The 20948-nt window shown below is 40.2% G+C and overlaps 1 protein-coding gene across 16 annotated transcripts in view; it reads right to left on the bottom strand.

Annotated features, from left to right (window-relative positions):
• The window catches only part of chd9 (chromodomain helicase DNA binding protein 9), a 270690-nt gene that overhangs the window by 18787 nt on the left and 230955 nt on the right, over positions 1–20948 (bottom strand). For 10 of the 16 annotated variants that reach the window (XM_051932069.1, XM_051932071.1, XM_051932076.1 and 7 more), the window contains 10 exons: positions 20520–20719; positions 20206–20365; positions 14692–14781; positions 13199–13302; positions 12940–13057; positions 12732–12789; positions 12299–12347; positions 10753–10969; positions 5818–6023; positions 3685–4560 (listed from right to left, as the gene is read on the bottom strand). In XM_051932069.1, the coding sequence (XP_051788029.1) occupies positions 3685–4560; positions 5818–6023; positions 10753–10969; positions 12299–12347; positions 12732–12789; positions 12940–13057; positions 13199–13302; positions 14692–14781; positions 20206–20365; positions 20520–20719 (2078 nt within the window). The remainder of the gene's footprint in view (positions 1–3684; positions 4561–5817; positions 6024–10752; positions 10970–12298; positions 12348–12731; positions 12790–12939; positions 13058–13198; positions 13303–14691; positions 14782–20205; positions 20366–20519; positions 20720–20948) is intronic. The other 6 variants (XM_051932075.1, XM_051932074.1, XM_051932078.1 and 3 more) reach the window with 1 other exon arrangement.

The following is a 20948-nucleotide window of genomic DNA, read 5'->3' as shown; positions in this document are numbered from 1 at the left end:
TTACTAAGCTATGCAAGTATTTAAACTGACCAAGCCATAGCATTGCTCCTGTCTTGTGTTGTATTCTGGGCTTGAAGTAGGTTGGTATGCACCACCTCTTCCCTGCTTCTGCTTTGCAACCCAAAGAGGCACATAGCGATAAGACCTCCAAGGGCATACTCTAGTTTTCCGCAATATTGCATGTAGTTTAGAAAACAAGGGATCCCGTCACCCACTCCGCTGTTTGAAGTATAGATACTTTATATAATTGAGATCCACAATCCAAGGGGTACAGCTATATTAAAAACACCCATTGAAATTGTGTGTGTTTTCTACCATATTATGAGTAGTAAGACTACTGATTAGGGACTACTGTGTGTACCCAAGGACACAACTTGCTAAGCAAATCTCCTATGAGCTTTGCAAACTTTCACTTTGGTCTTCATTTGTTAAAGTGGTAGCCCCATTTCTCTGCACACAACCACTTCTCAATGCTCAGCAAAAAAAGGATGCCATGCCTAAGAATAGGCTACTCGCTACAGCATTATCATCAACAAATAATGCATTTCTGAGGTTTTAGGGTTTTTCTATTTTAAGGGGAGGTTATATCCCCTTAAATGTCGATATATCAAAATGCATTTTCTTAACAGATGCCTACTGGCGTAGATGTACAATCTTGCCAAATTTCAGCTTTTTTTACTTAAATGGGTAATAGTGTTTTAGTTGATAAGCTTATGAGTAAGTGAGTGAGTGAGTCAACTATGCATTATATACATACAGTACATAACAATAAAAATGAACTTGATTTGAAAAGGCTTTCAACTTCCATGACACAGATGTTGACTAGGACACTGTATATCTTCATGGCTTGAGTGAAACTATGGTCACAATAAAATATGTGAGTAGTGTATGAATACCTACTTATCGAGAATTTTAAGGACACTACAAGTGCTATACAAAAATAATTGGTTAACAAAAAACAACATTGACATGATAGGCCAAAATAATTACGAAATCAAAGACCAAAAGGAACTGAAAGTATCTGTGTCAGTAAAGCCTCTTATATAGAAAGTAGGGCTAGTATAAAGAACCAGGGCTAGTTTAGGATAAACGGCAAGTGAAAACTGGCAAAGAGTGAGTGTGGGTGTGTACATGACTAAGCCCGATGATTGACGGGAACCGCGTACAGGGTTGGTTTCTGACCTTGTTCCTTATTCTGATAGGTCATGTAGGGTCTGAACCTCCAGCAATCATAAATTAGAATAAATGGGGTTGAGATTGTTGGGCTACATTTACATAATTTAGAGAAGGATGCTGGAAACAGCAAAAAATTTGACCCTTAGAGATACTTTATTATTTTAGCTGAAAAAAAACCAAAAACAGTCACGCTAGAGACGAAGGGGATTACACATACTGAGAAAAAATATATATGGAAAAAGAAATGTTTAATGCTCTCAATTCATATTTCTCTGATGTTTTCAGACACCCTGTTAGATATGGGAAATCATAAGGAAATATTCAGTGATTTAAAGACTACAGACAGAGCATAAGCACTACTATGATTAAAACAAATTAAATCAAACATTTCGTCAGGACCGTAAAATATTTATACAAGTGTGCTCAAGGAAGTTAATAAATATAAAATCTAAACACCTTCACTGCACTCTGACCAGGGTTTAGCAAACATTACATATTAAATAAAAAGGTGATTTTTCTGAACTTACAACTACAGTTTAGTAAATTTAAAGGCATATTATGGATGCATAAATAGAAACAGATATTAAACATAAGACAACATTACATACATCAAATACAATTGCATTAGTTTCACCAATATTCTAAAATTCCATGAGGAAATAATAAAAGCATTTGACTGAAAGTTTGCACCCAACAGTGTTTACTGTATCTTGATTTTCAAAATACTTTTCATAAGGTGTCCCACAAGAAGTAAAAAAAATAATCTAAAATAAGCTGGGAATTCTAAGAGCAGCCCACATAGTTACAAAATTGTCACAAGATTTTTTTCAGAATTTGGTGTCCATCAAACATTCTTATTAATTTATCAACTAGTAAAACATAACTAACAACATGGTTAAATGTGTACATGCTGCTAAACTAGGGAAAATGTCAGATGCCCTTGATTCCCAAGAAGATCATAACAAGCAGACATCGAAACAAAATTTACAATGGAAGAGATATGTGGCAGATGAAGTGTAATTTAAATAAATATAAAGTTTAAATCATCATCACTGTTGTCTTACTACTACTGTATTGCAAGTCAGGATCACAGTACAGATATGCCAAGACCCCTATCTTAGCAACTTTCTGCAAAACTTCGTGGGGAATATATATATAGACACTCCCAGGGCAACTGAGACATATAATCTCTCCACAGGTCCTGGGTTTGCCCATTGGTCTTTTCTCAGTGATCCAGGCATTGTATACCTTCAATGCCTAAACAGTTCTTTGCTAAGTTACTCAAACCTATCATGGGAAGAGGTCCAGGAAACACAGTATAAAAACCTTATTTTGATCATTTGTACTCACAATTTCACTTTTTGCAGACACTACCCTGAGCTTACGACCAAATGACCATAGGTAAGGATGGAGGATTTAGACTGACCCAAGAATTAACAGCTTCTTTCATTAAACTAATGGTACCATATCAATTTGTTGATCAATCTTATGATTACCTAAAGTCTCCCTTCTGAACAACACCACAAGGTACTTGAACTCATTGACTTGGGGCAGCTGTTCACTACTTACCTGCAAGGAACATGATACTTACTCTTTTCTAAATGGGGTATAAACATGCTAATGCTCACCCAACTGCATCACACTCAGCTGCAAATAATTCGAAAGAGCACCAGAGAGCTAATTAAGACTAAGGGGTGACAGGACTGTAATATTTAAAATGACAAAGAACATAAAAGGGTGGGCATCAGCTTTTACTTTAAAAATGAGTTCTTCGACTATGAGGACACACCTGCAAGCTAACTGAGGGCAATCTTCTCACAAATACTAAAAATTCTTCTTTATAAAAAGAACTAAAGATTCAAGGCATAAGTTAACAAGTAGTGTAAAAATTATACTCATTTCATTACACTTCTTTTCTTTTTTGCAATTGGAGAAGAGGCAGATGAAGTCAGTTGCTCATGTTCACACAGTGACAGTAGCGGGATTTGAACCCACAACCTTTGGGTATGTGCTTCAAAACGTCAAACACTATGCCACAAGTAGATGTCACTGTAGTTTGGAAAACATCAAATCTAAATCTGTTATTTTGCAAAAGCTAGGTGAATTATGGAGTGACACATTAGGTGATAATTCTATTTTAGTATTCTGAATATACTGTATTAGTTTAAGACATGTAAGGTTGTTTTTCTTATTGACTTTACAAGATAGCAAAACTACACCTTCAAATTGAAGAATAATCACAGTTGTGATGACTGAAATCTGGTAATGGGCAAATATTGCTAGGTTAAAATAAAAGCAGAAACCTGCCAGAAAGAAAACCATAGACTTGCGAGGCTTGTTCATTCAGAATGGCATTTGCATGACCCAACATCTTTCACATATGGAACATATGCAAAAAATGGCTTTCCTTTTCCACATGCATCCCAGACTCCAACAAAAAAAATACTATTTTATGTATTAAGATTACATTTGCACAGATTAGCATTATAACAAGCAGCTTTGACTTACCATTTTTATTTCTCTCCTCTGCTTCACTGTCACTGTCTTCAGAGGAGGAAGATGAGGAGGAGGAAGACGAAGAGGAACCTGAGGAGCAAGATGAGGAGGAGGAAGAAGAGCTTGACCCAGAGTGGGAGCATGAGGAAGACGAGGAGGAAGAAGATGATGACTGAGATGAACAGGAGGAGGAAGCATCTGAGTCAGAGTCAGACCCTGAACTGCCACTGCAGCCTCTCTTGCGGTGTTGTTTCTTAGCCACTGAATTGGGGGTCAGAGGCTTGGTCCTTGCAGCCACCATCCTCCGGTCACTGCCGCTCTTTAGTCCTAATTGAAGTGAATCCCCTGAAGGAATCCAGACCTTTGCTGCAATTTTTGACTCTGCTGTTGAAATGGAACCCTCATCCTCCTCAGATGTGGCTGAACAATCTCTGTCTTGGCTAACCCCTTCACTTCTAGACTGCAAGTCCTCTGCCTGAGTGCCTTTTGTATCTGTTGTCCTTGGCTGTGGGGTAAGTGGTGAGCACAGTAAAGTCATCTGATGCTGCTGTTGTAAAAGGGGTGTGGAAGTCCGAGACTGAGCTCCCTTGTTCTGACTATAGTTGCTTTGAGCTGCCATGAAGCAAAGTTCAGGATCCCTCAAAATGTGATAATCTGTGCGGCTCACTCCATGCTTTGCTGCACCAATCAGAAGGTCACGATCATGGCTTCCAGGTTCCCACCAGACAGGAAGGTCCGGACTTGGTTGGCACAGTTTCAGCCTCTCAAACAGTAAAGGATGCCGTAAAACCTGTTCACGGATTTTCCGCAAGAGCTCTATTCTGTAGAGTGTTCGTGAGGCACGCTCTTCTGTAATGGGCTGAATAGAAATTGATGGGTCCGCAACTTCTTAAACAGAAGAAAAAACCAAAACAAAACACAACTGTCAGCAATGGTGCAACCTAACACTATCTTCATAACTGAAAACATACTTAATTATAGGATTAAAATTTTTAATCTCATTACTCAAACAAGATGTAATTTAGAAAAAATGACATACATGACTGATGATGTAATTAACAACAGACTTTATACCAAAAACTGCTAAAATTGCCCTTTGGACAAATAAAATTCTATCTATGGAAAAATTGGTTCATAAAAATTCAAAGCAATCAAGTTTTAGAAATTTGCTTTTGTTCTCTTTATGGACTAATTTCACTAACTTGATTATGCACAAGTCTTTTGCCTTTTATTTAAGTTATTGCATGTTAGTTTAGGATGGTAATACTGTGGATCTAAATGATTTCAGTTTTGTATTGTATTTTGACATTTTGTAAAAAACTCAGCCATGTCAAATATAACATGTTTCCCAGGCCCAGACGTCCTTATTCCCAGTTACAGATTCCAGTTCTTCCTGGGGAATTGTCAAACATTCCCAAGCCAGCCAAGAGATATAATGCAGCATGTCCTGGGTCTGCCACAGGGTTGCCACCCAGTGGAACGCTCCTGGAGTATCTCTAGGAGCTGCTCAGTGAGGGCATCCTTGCGACATGCCCAAAACAACCTCAACTGGCTCCTCTCGATTCTGAGTAGCAAGCAGTGACTCTACTCTGAGCCTCTCCTGAATTGCTGAGCTTCTCACCTAATCACAGAGTTTCAGCCCACTCGCACTGTGAAGAAAAACCTGCTTGCCCCCATGATCTTATTCTTTTGGTCATTACACACAGCTCAAGACCATAGTTGAGGACAAGGGTGTAGATCAACCAGTAAACTGAGACTTTTGTCTTTAGACTCGGCTCGCACTTAACCAGCAAAGACTGAAACAGCAACTGCAGAAAAGATGCTGCTGCCTGTCCAATCTGCTTGCCTATCTTATGCTCCCTTTATCTGTTATTCGTGAGCAAGATCCTGGAAACAGTACTTGAACTCATTAGCTAACTGCACATCTTTGATCGAGTACATTGAAAATGTAGAAATACACAACTGGTTAAAAATGGATTTGTGTTATATTTGAGAGTGTATACACTAAGACAGCCGTTATTTCGAAAGGGTCACCATGTATCACTTTGTATACCTGTGTAAGCAATTTGTCAGCATTAATTATTCCACTTTAAAATTTAACGATAACATATAAATACTCATCAGTCTCTGAAGTATCTAACATACCTCCTTCCTTGGGAGGCAGACGACAGACTCGTCGACACATTGCTGTGAATGCACACAAGTATTTCTGAAGACTGTCGTCTGTCTTCTTGTGAAGCCGTGCCATGGCTCTGAATTTAGTCCAATCAAACCTGCTAGCTTCTGGATCAAACACCACACCAAAGGTGGATACCACACGGTAGAAATCTGCTTCTTCTCTTCTAGTCCACCTGAAAAGACAAAGAATTCAGCAAAACTTAAATGTTTACAAGCTAGTGGATATCATAATTAGTTGCATAATTAAAAATGTAATATACTTAGAAATTATTACACTGAAAGATCAAACAATTTTAAGATATTTTTCTCAGTTTTGTTTGTTATATTTCTACAGCTACTGTGGAAAACTGGACAGTACATTGGCACAGTGGTTAGTGCTTTCTACAGTTAATGAAAAATGAGTTTGACTTCTGACAATACTTTTTTACTATTAAAAACAGAAAAATGTGATTGTTCCCCTTTAAGTTGGGAAGAGTGGCCTGCTCTTGATAAAATTGTATTTATGTTCTAACTTTCTGTCAAAAAATGCTAAAAAAAAATCTGTAGCTTTGAAATGGACCTAGAACAGATGTCTGGCAAATGCCTAAAGTAAAAACAATCTATAGCAGTAAAAATACAGTAACTATTAATCTACTTTACATTAAACGCTGCAAGGGTGCAATTATGCTATCCTCACTGTGGCATGTTAAAATTATGTACTTCTTTGTTAGTTGGACAGATCAATCCTTTAAGTGCCACTAGAGAAGACAGAAGGTTACATATATTTATTAGTGAGCCAGCTCTCAGATGATTCTATACTTATGGGAGGATGAGGCAGAGTATAGGAGTCAGGTGGAGAGCTTTGTTTCTTGGTGCAAAGAGAATTGTCATCTTAACATTAGCAAAACCAAGGAACTGGTTGTTGACTTCTGATGCACCAAACCTGTGTTCGGTCACTATTCAGGGAGTGGATGTTGAGATGGTGCACTCCTACAAGTACTTGGGGGTCCACATCAATGACAGGTTGGCCTTGTCTCGTAACACAGAGGAACTACAGTAATCCCTCGCTATATCGCGCTTCGCCTTTCGCGGCTTCACTCCATCGCGGATTTTATATGTAAGCATATTTAAATATATATCGCGGATTTTTTGCTGGATCGCGGATTTCTGCGGACAATGGGTCTTTTAATTTCTGGTACATGTTTCCTCAGTTGGTATGCCCAGTTGATTTCATACAAGGGACGCTATTGGCAGATGGCTGAGAAGCTACCCAAATTACTTTTCTCTCTCTCTTGCGCTGACTTTCTCTGATCCTGACGTAGGGGGATTGAGCAGGGGGGCTGTTCACACACCTAGACGATACGGACGCTCGTCTAAAAATGCTGAAAGATTATCTTCACGTTGCTACCTTCTGTGCAGCTGCTTCCTGAAGCGACATGCTGCACGGTGCTTCGCATACTAAAAGCTCGAAGGGCACGTATTGATTTTTGCATGTTTGTTTTTCTCTGTCTCTCTATCTCTCTCTCTCTGCTCCTGACGGAGGGGGTGTGAGCTGCCGCCTTCAACAGCTTTGTGCCGCGGTGCTTCGCATACTTAAAAGCCAAACAGTCCTATTGATTTGTTTGCTTTTCTCTATCTCTCTGACATCTGCTCCTGACGCGCACTCCTTTGAAGAGGAAGATATGTTTGCATTCTTTTAATTGTGAGACGGAACTGTCATCTCTGTCTTGTCATGGAGCACAGTTTAAACTTTTGAAAAAGATACAAATGTTTGTTTGCAGTGTTTGAATAACGTTCCTGTCTCTCTACAACCTCCTGTGTTTCTGCGCAAATCTGTGACCCAAGCATGACAATATAAAAATAACCATATAAACATATGGTTTCTACTTCGCGGATTTTCTTATTTCGCGGGTGGCTCTGGAATGCAACCCCCGCGATGGAGGAGGGATTACTGTATATAAGAAAAGGCAGTGTAGGCTCTTTTTCCTCAGGAGACAGAGTTCCTTTAATGTGGGAAGTGACATCCTTTTCATCTTCTACAACTCTGTGATAGCCTGTGCAATTTTCTGTGCTGTGGTGTACTGCACTGGTAACATCACTTCAGGAGGGGCCCACAACTTAACTCATTACTTAAAAGGGTAGGCTCAGTTATGGGACACACTCTGGACCCAGTGGTGGTTTGTAATGTGGGGCACTGGAGTGCTGCCCCCTGCCCTCCCAAATATTTAAAAAACTCTACTTTAATTAGGTAATGCAAAATAATCACAAAATAAATTGGTTTATTTGCACAACGTGCCTGGTATCAGCACATGTCAACTTCCATTAAAAATTGGTTCCAAATATCTGTGTGAATACCTATATTTCCTGAGTGAAGGACGTTGGCCCGGCCAAATTAGAGTGTATGTAAGTCCTCGATCGTTTGGCAAGTAGGTGACCTGAGGCTGGCCCTTAACTGGTTGCTTTCAGATTTGTGTGCCCCAGACACTCCCACATTTTTTGGCAGCCAATTAGTACTGTTTTAGGTTTTTTTTAATGTAATGTAGTTGGACAATCGCTGACGCACTATTTCATGTTCATGTTCATGGTTCAAAATTCACACTTGTCATTAATATAACCACAGATAAGCAAGCGCGACTTTAGGGAGATGGCAACTTCAAATGGAACTTCAGAAATCAAAGAAAATTTGGTTATTTCTTTAATGAAACACCCCTTCATAAGTCATTCACTTGAAGAAAAAAATAAAATAAAACAAGCTTAGACCATACCAACCTGACTTAAGAATTCAGCAGCAGACAAGTGATCAAAGACAAGTTTATACACAGACTTTACACCCTGCTCTTGTTATGACAAACAGAGTTGGCAAACTGGATGTAGTGTAAGTAATTACTTTTTTGCTTTCCCTCATGGCTGTTCCAAAGTGTTGAAGGTTGTGGACAACAACGGGGGTACAAGACCTAAAACATCTTCCTGAAAAATGCAAGCAGCACGAAAGTAGCCACAGTCATCTATACCAGTTTGCAGTTGCACTGTGGTGTGCTGTTGGAGCTACCCAGATGTGCCATGGAAATAACAGTGTAGCACACCTGGGCCTGAACCTGAGAGGGACAAGCTCTACAGGTGGTTGAGTCCTGTCTGAGGAGCATACGTGTACCTGGAGAAGCTGGTATAAAAGCAACTCCATGCCTGCCAAGTTAGAGCACTTTCGATGCGTCTCCTGGCTGCTAGAGATCCATCTGCCCGGGGTGTGTGGTTGTCAGTGAGCCTCACAGGGCTGGTGGATAGTGGGCATACGAGTTACCTCTAAGGCAGAGTGCTTACTAAGTGCCGTGTCTGTGAAGTCTGATTTCTGAGATGCTTTTTTACCAGCATCTCTCGGTAAAAAAAGAGCATGTGTATGCATTGAATTTATTGGGTTACTCTGTGCCCTAGACCAAGCTTATTAATGCACCAACTGACTGTTTGGAAGCTAACCAATGCAGCTGGGTTTTTCACCCCCTTATGATCTGCACCCTAAGTGAATGCCTAATTTGCCTTAATGGTGGTGCCAGCCCTGTGTGTATGAAATATATATGTGTTTGTGATTAGTAAGATGGTGGGGTGCCTTGGGATGATCGTGGTTACAAAAAGTGTGCCACTACAGAAAAACAGGTTGGGAAACACTGATCTAGATTATAGTATGAAGCTACATTTTTTTGGCAGGCTTAGTGAAATGACTCGATTTAATCAGAAAGTAACTGAGAAATTTTCAGGCCTGAAGGAAACTTGGCAGAGGATTAGGCAAGACGGGCATAGTATAAAATTTGGATGGCAGAAGCACCTGTTTTGTTCCACATCTATAGTCCAAGTTAAAAGGAAGAATAAGGGGATTGTGGATATCACACACTGAAGTTTTGGAGCACAGAGGATATTGGAAAGCTGACATCAGATTGTGCAGCATGGTGGAAACGGTATAATACATTTTAGCATAGATTTGTCCCATGGGTCTGGTACTGGACAGGCCAAGATATGCATTGACACTATGATGAGGACCACAAGAGCATTTGGAATGAATAGATAGATAGATAGATAGATAGATAGATAGATAGATAGATAGATAGATAGATAGATAGATAGATAGATAGATAGATAGATAGATATGAAAGGCACTATGTAATAGGTAGATATGAAAGGCACTGTATAATAGATAAGTGCTGCTTCAGTTTACCCCCCAAAAAACTGCAGCCCCACCCAAATTTTGTTTCACTGGCCATGCCGTCCTGACCTCCTCTGGACTTTGTAGCAAAGGAGAGAACTGAGAGAAAACTGAGTGCCATTATGAACAATGCTGCACATCAAATAACACAGAAATAACTCAAGCAACACTATGAGGGTTCCTTTATATTAGCAGCAATACACCTGCATAATGCCTCACTGTAAATGTGGCTGCCAAGTCAGAAGTTTTCATTCTGGTGTGTGTTCAAATGATATTGTTTGTGTGTGTATATATTTATGTGTCTATCTATTAATGTTTTTATTTATTTAAAGAGGATCTGTAAAAGTCCCTGGGTGACAAAAAAATGTTCTATCTATCAATCAAAAATAATCCTCCTTTTTAGGTTTTGTTATGATGATCCAATGGCTGTGTGCTTTTCATTTTTTCTTGAGTATTAAATGCAGTTAAATTGTGAAAAAGTCCAATTTTCATCTATGGCCAAAAGTACTGTTAAAGCTTTCAGCACATTTTTCATTTTGGCAATCAGTACTTTAAAGTTTTTCTGTTTGTTGCCATCTTTGGCTGAAAATAAAATGTGTTAGTCTCTACTTACAGAACATTAATAAACAATTGTATTAATGTTCCAGATTTTACAGAATGACAGGTTCGTAATCTTTACAAGTAGCTGTTTAATAATGTACAGAGAACCGCAGGCCTCAAAATTTACACACCTTTGCTGTCTTTCTATTTTGGCTGCCATCTTGGGTGTAATGGTCTCCTCACAGACAGGTGTTTGGAGGCACTGCTGAGCCAAGTAGACTTGCTGAATTTGTTGAATCTGCCTATTTTTTGTATTTCGCTGATAGGTGGTAATAAGGCGGCGGAGGCGTGTGGTTAAGGCAGAAGAAGGGGGCCAATACATCGCATCTCCTTCCATGATGTGTGCATCTGTCAAGAGAAAATAAAGAGGATGGAAGTACTTACGTGATATTTTATACTAAGCAAAATCTTTGTTTACAAGGTAAAATTCAAAAGTAGAAAACAAATCAGTAAATAAAAATATATTATTAAAATAATACAGTAAGTCAATAGGTGAAAAAGAGAGATATAGATATACTATATAGAATCAGAAATGTAAATGATCCAGAAAAAGATAAAAAGAAAAATCAATTTTGAATACTATGGAATACTACGAATAGAAGCTGGAGTTGACGTTTTAATTTAGCATTTAACAGAAGGAGAAAATTAGTTTGTGTCACTACAATCCATCCATTATTCAACCCGCTATATCCTAACTACAGGGTCACAGGGGTCTGCTGGAGCCAGTCCCAGCTAACACAGGGCGCAAGGCAGGAAACAAACCCCAGGCAGGGCGCCAGCCCACTGCAGGGCACACACACACACACCAAAGCACACACTAGGGACAATTTTGAATCACCAATGCACCTAACCTGCATGTCTTTGGGCTGTGGGAGGAAACCCACGCAGACATGGGTGGAACATGCAAACTCCAAGCAGGGAGGACCCGGGAAGCAAACCTGGGTCTCCTAACTGCAAGGCAGCAGCCCTACCACTGTGTCACCTGTCACTACAATCCTCCAAACAAAATTTCCTACTGTGTTTCCTCGAAAACTGTAAATGGATCTAAGCCTCCTTCCTACAGTAAAGGAGTGTGTGCAGTTGTACTGTGACCATCTTTAGTAAGGGCTCTGCCCTCTTTAGTCATGTCACATTGACATTAGTGTGTACTGTGGAATTAATGACACATGATCCTGATTAAAATTGCTTGACAAGAACATGGTTCACAACTAGAAAAACAGGAAGGAAGGAGCCACAGAAATAGTGTATTTAATGTTTTTAGATACTTTTCTGGAAAACACCAATCACCAAATTTTTAATTCATGGGCAAAAAAAATAATTTAGAATTAAGTACTTTGAAATATATTTCTGCCTCAGAAAATGTTATGCTCTTGTAGAATTACTGTACCTATTACAGAGTGTCCTGTCTTGGTTTTTAGGAAATACTAACACTTGATATATTTTTTCTTTTTAAACCTATTTACAAAAAAAGGATAATACTTTGAAAACAACTTAGAGTCAAAATATATTTCTACTAAATGTCATATATGCCTCTGAGTCATTCTGACTGCTTGCAATAGAGGAATATGAAAAAAGTTTTATTACAAACTGGTCGATATGTAAAATGCTTTGGATAAAACAGTATTCTGAATAAATAAAAAAGAAACATGCATCTAATGTGCATCTTGTCAAGCTCACCTCCATTGCTGTCTGCAATTACTAGGTCCCCTGGTGAGGATGCATCATCCTGTAATACAAAATGAATTATCATTCACCTAATACAAGGCAACTAATACTGTTATAATACAAAGTAGACAAATCAGAATTATTCCTATAGACAACCAAAATGTTGAGACCATACTGAGCAAAGATGACCCAATGCTGCCTTTACACATACCCTTTAGGCATTAGGTACCTGTGTAAAAAGTCTCTTCATTAGGACTCTTAGGAAGTTAAGACAATGCAGATCAGGTTGCAGCCCAACTCTAACTCCTATTAAGTCTAGATTGCTACTGAATTGTACTGTATAGTGTACATATAAAAAGCCAGGTAAAGGAAATTAGTTTTTACTGAATGAATGTCTATTCTAAATATGGGTTGATGAAATTTAAAAGTATCACTGAAATGTTACCTCAATGTCATCTTTTAACAGTGCTGGGGCTGGCTTGTATTCAGGATCATCAACATCTCTGATCAAGAAAAAAAAATAAAAATACTTAAAATGGATTATTTAAACTATGTACTAAGATGCTTAAAGTGAATAGAATGAGAATAAACTAATGATGTACCTCAGAAATAAAAGCAATACACAAAGACTCTAAAGGTATAATTATTCTCACCCATCCATAAAGTCACAGGCCCTCTGTTCTGCTGCAATTGCCTTCTCGTCTGGTTTGCCAACTCTTTCCAAGAAGCTGAGAGCAGGATCTGCACGAATGGTGTTGTACTTTTCATATCCTGAAATAATTAGGGAAACACAAATCTTGTAACCAGTTTACCCAACAAGGTTTGATGTCACAAGTAACATTGATGCTCTTGTTTAAGAAACTGTGGCATTTTCTAAAGGTACATAAATGCAAAGTTATTTTTTCCTCTCACCATGCTTAAAGACACCTAACAGAAGACACTTGTCTGCATCCTTATCCCACCATTTTGCAGGAAGCTCCGAATGATCAAGCTCTGGAATCCAAACTTCAATCTCACTGCAAGTAATTTAAAATATCAGGAATTATGTTAGACATTGACTTTCTCCATACATATGTACAAAGATGCCAGACTTGGCTTTTTCTTAGCCTAGCAAACTATAATAATGTGCATTGACTTTTTGACCTAATTACTTTTGATATATCTGGAAGTGATAGATATAAATTACCCCCATTTGATTCATAACAAATAATGTCTGTATGGGTAAATAATTGGTTATTTAAAACATCACAGTAAAAAAAAAATTGCAGTTTTTCACTCTGAAAAAGGTAATCTGAACAGGTACTGTTTCCTTCTGGAATGATACCACATGGGTGGTCTCTCTTTTATCACTGCCACCATTGCCTGTACCAATGTAAAATATAGGGTCCCTCACCATTTTATTCTGGGAAAAAATGAAACCAAACAATGTGGTTTCCAGAATGGATTTATGTTCATACTATGGAACCTGTTTTGCCTTGATGAGATGAGATCTCAAGGCTTAGTCAGCACAAGTTCTCTCAGCTTAATTCTTCTGGGTTTACGCCTAAAGGCTCTATTACTGTTACTGTATAAAAGATCCAGAATGAAGAACATCTTAGAGCAATTCACATGTTAGACCTAATCCCTGAAGAAAATTTAACGGACCCAAAAACTAGTACAAAAAATTTGCTATGCCTTTCAAGCAAGAATTGCTTTAGCCACAAAAAAGCATTAACAAAATGACACCCATGAGAAAAGCTACTATATGAATATGTTTTGGAAGAGGAAATCCCCAGTGTTATTCAGTTCAAAAATGTAATACTGTTAAACTGTTACTGCTTTGTTCAGTCTCTAAAATTATTTTAAAACGTCCTGTCACATACTTCATACATTAAATGACACCTTATACATTTACATAATAATTAAAAAAATATTTGCAGAGACATATCTTTGCAAAAACAGTGTTAGCAGAACTTTCTCTGTGGTATGGATTATGTTTACCTCTTTTGTAAATCGTTTTGGATAAAAGCATCTGCCCAGAAACTAAATGTAAATGTATTTGTGGATGAAGAGAAAAATGTACCCCAAAATGTTTCATAATACATATTTATTGACCGTGTTTGTTTTTGATTTTAAACATATAGCAGGAAATATACATCTACAACATAAGGTGAACTGCATACAGTAATTTGTGCATTGAAGGCATTTTTTATTGCTATGAATTTTCTTTTTTTTCCTAAAACCTCAGCTTACAAAAAAATAATGCTACATTTCCTGAGAGCTTAATTAACTTTTCAAAGTTGTTCCCTGGTATACGAACTTTAACATCCGTTATTGACAAATGAAATTTTCTTCTAGAACATATACAATCACAGAACTGTAAGGAAAAAACATATACAAATAAAACAGTGTACACGTACACTTACCATTGATCGACACCATCAATGACCTTCTGGTACTGATCTCCAATGACCTCCTGCCTCAGATAGTACAGCATTCTCACCCTGAGAAGCACCCTGCAGACACATGGGCCCCCGAATATTAAAAAACATTTAAACAGAATTACCAGGACAATGATCTAACAACACAATGGAAGAGACCTTTCTGCCTTCTTCATACATTACAATATATGTTTGCTGTGGATTTTAATATAGGTTATGCCCAGTACATCACAAGATTATCTAATCAGGTATCATGTACTGTTTATTTTTATTACCTCTTCCATTGAAAACGTTTCTAAAGCAATAGGTCACTGGCCTTAAACTCAGATTTCAGATGGTATTTGTGACTGCTGGTTTACATAACAACCACTTTATTAATTAGTAGCCAATTACTTTGCTTTCACTACCAAGCCATACAAGTGAGAAAAACAACTTATAAACAAACAACCATAATATATCATTCTTTTTTACATTTTTGCTTCCATTCACTTAAAAAAAAACATACAAATTGATGAACATTTACATGAGACATGGTAAAATGAAATCAGACAAGAATTTTGAAATCATACATTTTTTAAAATAAATTTTCATCTTTTGATTCAACTTGTGAGACTCCATTCTGTTTTATATAGGCAAATTGCAACTGAAATAAATGTTGACGGATGTAGCTAAGTACTTTTGTCCATTTTTAAGCTCTCTTAATCCAATTCAGGGTTCTAAGCTCCAAAGCTTAACCAGACACTAGTCTATCACAGGGCATACCCACACTCAATCAAGCTGCACCAATTCAGAATTACAAATTAACCTAATTTTGGCAGTTATGTCATGCTTTTAAAAATATATATTAATGTGCCATGAGATATTAAGCTACATATGTGAAAGAAATTGAACTGAGATATACAGTATAAATAGCCAAACAATAAAATATATACAAAGACATAAATACAGGTTCACTTGACACTCTGGTGCTTATTTTATGTAACAGCAAGGAACCAATACCCTAATCAATTAGGGTCCAGAATTACTAGGCCATGATGGGTAAATTTAGCACGGACATTAGGATACACCATACTCTTTATGAAGGATGCCCAGGGATCTTTTATGACCAGAGAGAGTTAGGACCTCGATTTTACATTTCATCTGAAGGATGCCGCCATTTTTACAGCACTTTGTCCCAGTCACTGCACTGGTGCTTTGGGATCCACATTTAGATCACAGGGTATGTTCCCTTTCCTGGCCTTGAAAACACTTCTTCCAGGAGCAACCAAATCTTTTCCTTGCTGGTCTCCCATCCATGTACTGGCTGGGCCCAAACATGCTTAGCTTCAGATGGATGACCTGTTCTGATGTGCAGGGGGTAAAGAAATTAGTATGTGGACATTTTTTTAAATTATAAAATACTTCATGATAGCAGACAAAAAAAACTGAACTTTGGGCATGTGAAAGAATACTTTTAAGGTTAGAGTTGAGGTTGATGTGGTGATATATCAAGAAGCTTCAGGAAGAATTTATATTTTGTCTTTATTCATCACCTGTTAATTTATGAATGTGGTATCCTATACATAAAGTTTTCTACAGTATTTTTGTCTCAATAGTCTGAAAAATAACCAAATAACTGCAATCTCACACAAACTCTTTATACACACTTGGAAAAAAAATGTCTATAATGCACTATAATGCATTTTTAGAATAGTTTTAATAATACGCCAACCAGCCCTGGAACACCTCAACAAGGTAAATAATTACACATTATTCAGACCTTCTGCCAGAACCAAATCATTTGTTATTTATCTTGTGCCTATCTGTTTGCTTGGCTTATTTTCTTAAAGATTAATATACTTTATTTGGTCCACATTTAAAAAATAGCCCATGTATGTTGAAAAAGTGCCTTTTAAGTCAATCCTTCCTAATTATCTGCATTAGATGGAAAGTGTGACAGACATGAGAAAACAGAAATAAGCCAGACGCTAATAATCATCCATCCATCCATTCTCTTCTGCTTATCCGAGGTCGGGTCGCGGGGGCAGCAGCTTGAGCAGAGATGCCCAGACTTCCCTCTCCCCAGCCACTACTTCTAGCTCTTCCAGGGGAATCCCGAGGCGTTCCCAGGCCAACCGAGAGACATAGTCCCTCCAGCGTGTCCTGGGTCTTCCCCTGGGCCTCCTCCCGGTTAGACGTGCCCGGAACACCTCACCAGGGAGGCGTCCAGGAGGCATCCTGATCAGATGCCCGAGCCACCTCATCTGACTCCTCTCGATGCGGAGGATCAGCGGCTCTACTCTGAGCCCCTCCCAGATGACTGAGCTTCTCACCCTACCTTAAGGGAAAGCCCAGACACTCTATGGAGGAAACTCATTTCAGCTGCTTGTATTCGCGATCTCGTTCTTTCCGTCACTACCCATAGCTCATGACCATAGGTGAGGGTAGGAACATAGATCGACTAGCAAATTAAGAGCTTCGCCTTGCGGCTCAGCTCCTTTTTCACCACGACAGACCGATGCAGAGCCCGCATTACTGCGGATGCCGCACCGATCCGCCTGTCGATCTCACACTCCATTCTTTCCTCACTCGTGAACAACATCCCAAGATACTTGAACTCCTCCACTTGGGGCAGGATCTCGCTACCAACCCTGAGAGGGCACTCCACCCTTTTCCAGCTGAGGACCATGGTCTCGGATTTGGAGGTGCTGATTCCCATCCCAGCCGCTTCACACTCAGCTGCGAACCGATCCAGAGAGAGCTGAAGATCACGGCCTGATGAAGCAAACAGGACATCATCTGCAAAAAGCAGTAACCCAATCCTGAGTCCATCAAACTGGACCCCATCAACGCCCTGGCTGCGCCTAGAAATTCTGTCCATAAAAGTTATGAACAGAATTGGTGACAAAGAGTAGCCCTGGCGGAGTCCAACTCTCACTGGAAACGGGTTCGACTTACTGCCGGCAATGCGGACCAAGCTCTGGCACCGATCGTACAGGGACCGAACAGCCCTTATCAGGGGGTCCGGTACCCCATATTCTCGGAGTACCCCCCGCAGGATTCCCTGAGGGACACAGTCGAATGCCTTTTCCAAGTCCACAAAACACATGTAGACTGGTTGGGTGAACTCCCATGCACCCTCCAGGACCCTGCTAAGGGTGTAGAGCTGGTCCACTGTTCTGCGACCAGGACAAAAACCACACTGTTCCTCCCGAATCCGAGGCTTGACTATCCGACGGACCCTCCTCTCCAGAACCCCCGAATAGACTTTTCCAGGGAGGCTGAGGAGTGTGATCCCTCTGTAGTTGGAACACACCCTCCGGTCCCCCTTCTTAAAGAGGGGGACCACCACCCCGGTCTGCCAATCCAGAGGCACTGTCCCTAATGTCCATGCGATGTTGCAGAGACGTGTCAACCAAGACAGCCCTACAATATCCAGAGCCTTGAGGAACTCCGGGCGTATCTCATCCACCCCCGGGGCCCTGCCACCAAGGAGTTTTTTGACCACCTCGGTGACCTCAGTCCCAGAGATGGGGGAGCCCACCTCCGAGTCCCCAGGCTCTGCTTCCTCATTGGAAGGCATATTAGTGGGATTGAGGAGGTCTTCGAAGTATTCCCCCCACCGACCCACAACGTCCCCAGTCGAGGTCAGCAGTGCACCATCCCCACTATATACAGTGTTGACACTGCACTGCTTCCCCCACCTGAGACGCCGGACGGTGGACCAGAATCTCCTCGAAGCCGTCCGAAAGTCGTTCTCCATGGCCTCCCCAAACTCCTCCCACGCCCGAGTTTTTGCCTCAGCAACCACCAAAGCCGCATTCCACTTGGCCTGCCGGTACCTATCAGCTGCCTTCAGAGTCCCACAGGACAAAAGGGTCCTGTAGGACTCCTTCAGCTTGACAGCATCCCTCACCGCCGGTGTCCACCAACGGGTTCGGGGATTGCCGCCATGACAGGCACCGACCACCTTACGGCCACAGCTCCGGTCAGCCGCCTCAACAATAGAGGCACGAAACATGGCCCATTCAGACTCAATGTCCCCCACCTCCCTCGGGATGTGGTCGAAGTTCTGCTGGAGGTGGGAGTTGAAGCTACTTCTGACAGGGGGCTCTGCCAGACGTTCCCAGCAGACCCGCACAACACGTTTGGGCCTACCAGGCCTGACCGGCATCCTCCCCACCATTGAAGCCAACTCACCACCAGGTGGTGATCAGTTGACAGCTCCGCCCCTCTCTTCACCCGAGTGTCCAAGACATGTGGCCGCAAGTCCGATGACACGACCACAAAGTCGATCATCGAACTGAGGCCTAGGACGAGAGGGTAGCCATCCCTCCGCCTTCGGGTGGGGGGATGGGTCCTAACTGTTGTTTGTGCGTATGCACCGAACAGCAGTTCGGAGTACCCACCCTTTTTGGAGTCCCTGGAGGGGGTGCTAGAGGGCATACCTTCTGGCGACTCCCTCGTACTACTGGGAGACTTCAATGCTCACGTGGGCAATGACAGTGAGACCTGGAAGGGCTAATAATCATGCCTAGGTAAATGTTAAGGTCTAGACTTTGATAAGCTAGAAAATTACATGTCTAACTGGTGCCTCATGAGAGAACTCTAAGTTAGCTGAAAACCATCTCGACAAGGTCAGAGCACAGATGTGCAAAGGCCTAAGTGACTGCCAACAAAGCAAAAAGTTCCGGTAGCCCCGAGGGTTAAAAGATTCTCCTTTGACCCTAGAAATGTATTCATGGTTTGGCAGGAGAGGTAACCAAAGGTCATGAACTTGGGATTTGAGCCAGTGCAGTGACTAGACTGGCAGGGAGGAAGGCAGCATCTGGAAGTATATGTACATATAGTAAATAACTGGGACAGCCACCACACCTAATAGCAAAGAATTCAATGCCTGTATTAGCTATGCCCAATGGAGATTATTTTGTGACATATCTGATGTACTACTTAACTATTTTCTTATACTCTGTTTTTGTTCAGTAAAACCTAATTATTTAGATTTTCCAAGCTTTTATTTGTGTGAGCCTGGGCTTGAAGACACCAGGGAGGTACTACTATATTATATGCACAGTACCATAAAAATGTTAGGGGACATATGTCAAATAATTTTCGACCTAAAGGCCAATGCCTGAATACTTATAATGTATTTCTATGGCAAATACAAAAAGTGAACGAAAATTACATGTTACAAGTGCCACTTTAACAAGCCTGATGCTTGTGCCCTGAGACAGACATTCTCCCATCCAGAAAAGTCCTTGCTCCCAGTTGGTCTAACTGAAAAAGTATGACTTTTTTTAGGGGGCGGGGAAAACAAAAAGAAACCCTCTGCAGAACTTTATACTGGTTGTGTCAGAGCCACAAGTAATGCTATTAAAATTAATAGCACATAGATGGATTAATATTTTGAACACTGCAAAACAAGTTATGCTCTTCTAGAAGCAATGATATCGTAACCTTTATTTGTGTGCATTTGAGTAGTAAATGCATGACTCTATTCATATGAAGAATCACACTCACTTGTTACAGTGGTGCTTCAGATGCTTCTTGTAGCCGTCATCTTGTAACAGATGCTCAGGATTGTGCTTACGCAGCCATTCAGCTTTCTGGATGTCGAACGTGCTTGGTTGGTTTTTGACTTTCTTCCCTTTACGACCTCTGGGAACTGGTGCAGAAAGACCTGAAGATGGAAGATATCAAAAGGGTATCTCTGAGGAAGCTGTAATAAGGCTGGTATCTGTGTCACTGAAAGACATGAGGACCACCTTGAATTATATCATCTTTATACTGGCATGCTTCATGCTATTCAAATGTATTGCACTTTTTGTCTTTACCAAGATGATTCTGAAGTTCCTTGGTCTGACCATCTTCTGTAGGAGCAATGAGATCCCACATAAAGCTCTTAATCTTTTCATCGCCCCTGTAATGAACTAAGCAGTAAGATAGCAGGGCCCGGCAAATAATTTCCACATCATGCTCGTTTAGTTGCCTCTTGAAGCGGCCATGCACCAGGATATCTTTCCAGCGCCCCCACCTGGACCCAAAAAAAGACAATTATGCAAAAGATTTCAATGAAAATTTGTAAGATATGCAGGAGAAGTAATTCTCTCTTATGAACAGATTCCCTTGTGTATCATTAGAAATAAATACTCAAATCTGTATACCATTTTTAGTGAAATGGCTTATGACTGCAACTCTAAATATCATTATTGGAGTGACAAGAGTGCTCATTACTGATCATGGCTATGCAATACACTACCACA

Source organism: Erpetoichthys calabaricus, chromosome 9 (assembly GCF_900747795.2).
Source record: "Erpetoichthys calabaricus chromosome 9, fErpCal1.3, whole genome shotgun sequence".
Taxonomy (NCBI): Eukaryota; Metazoa; Chordata; class Cladistia; order Polypteriformes; family Polypteridae; genus Erpetoichthys; species Erpetoichthys calabaricus.
This window is presented reverse-complemented; position numbering and strand designations above follow the sequence as displayed.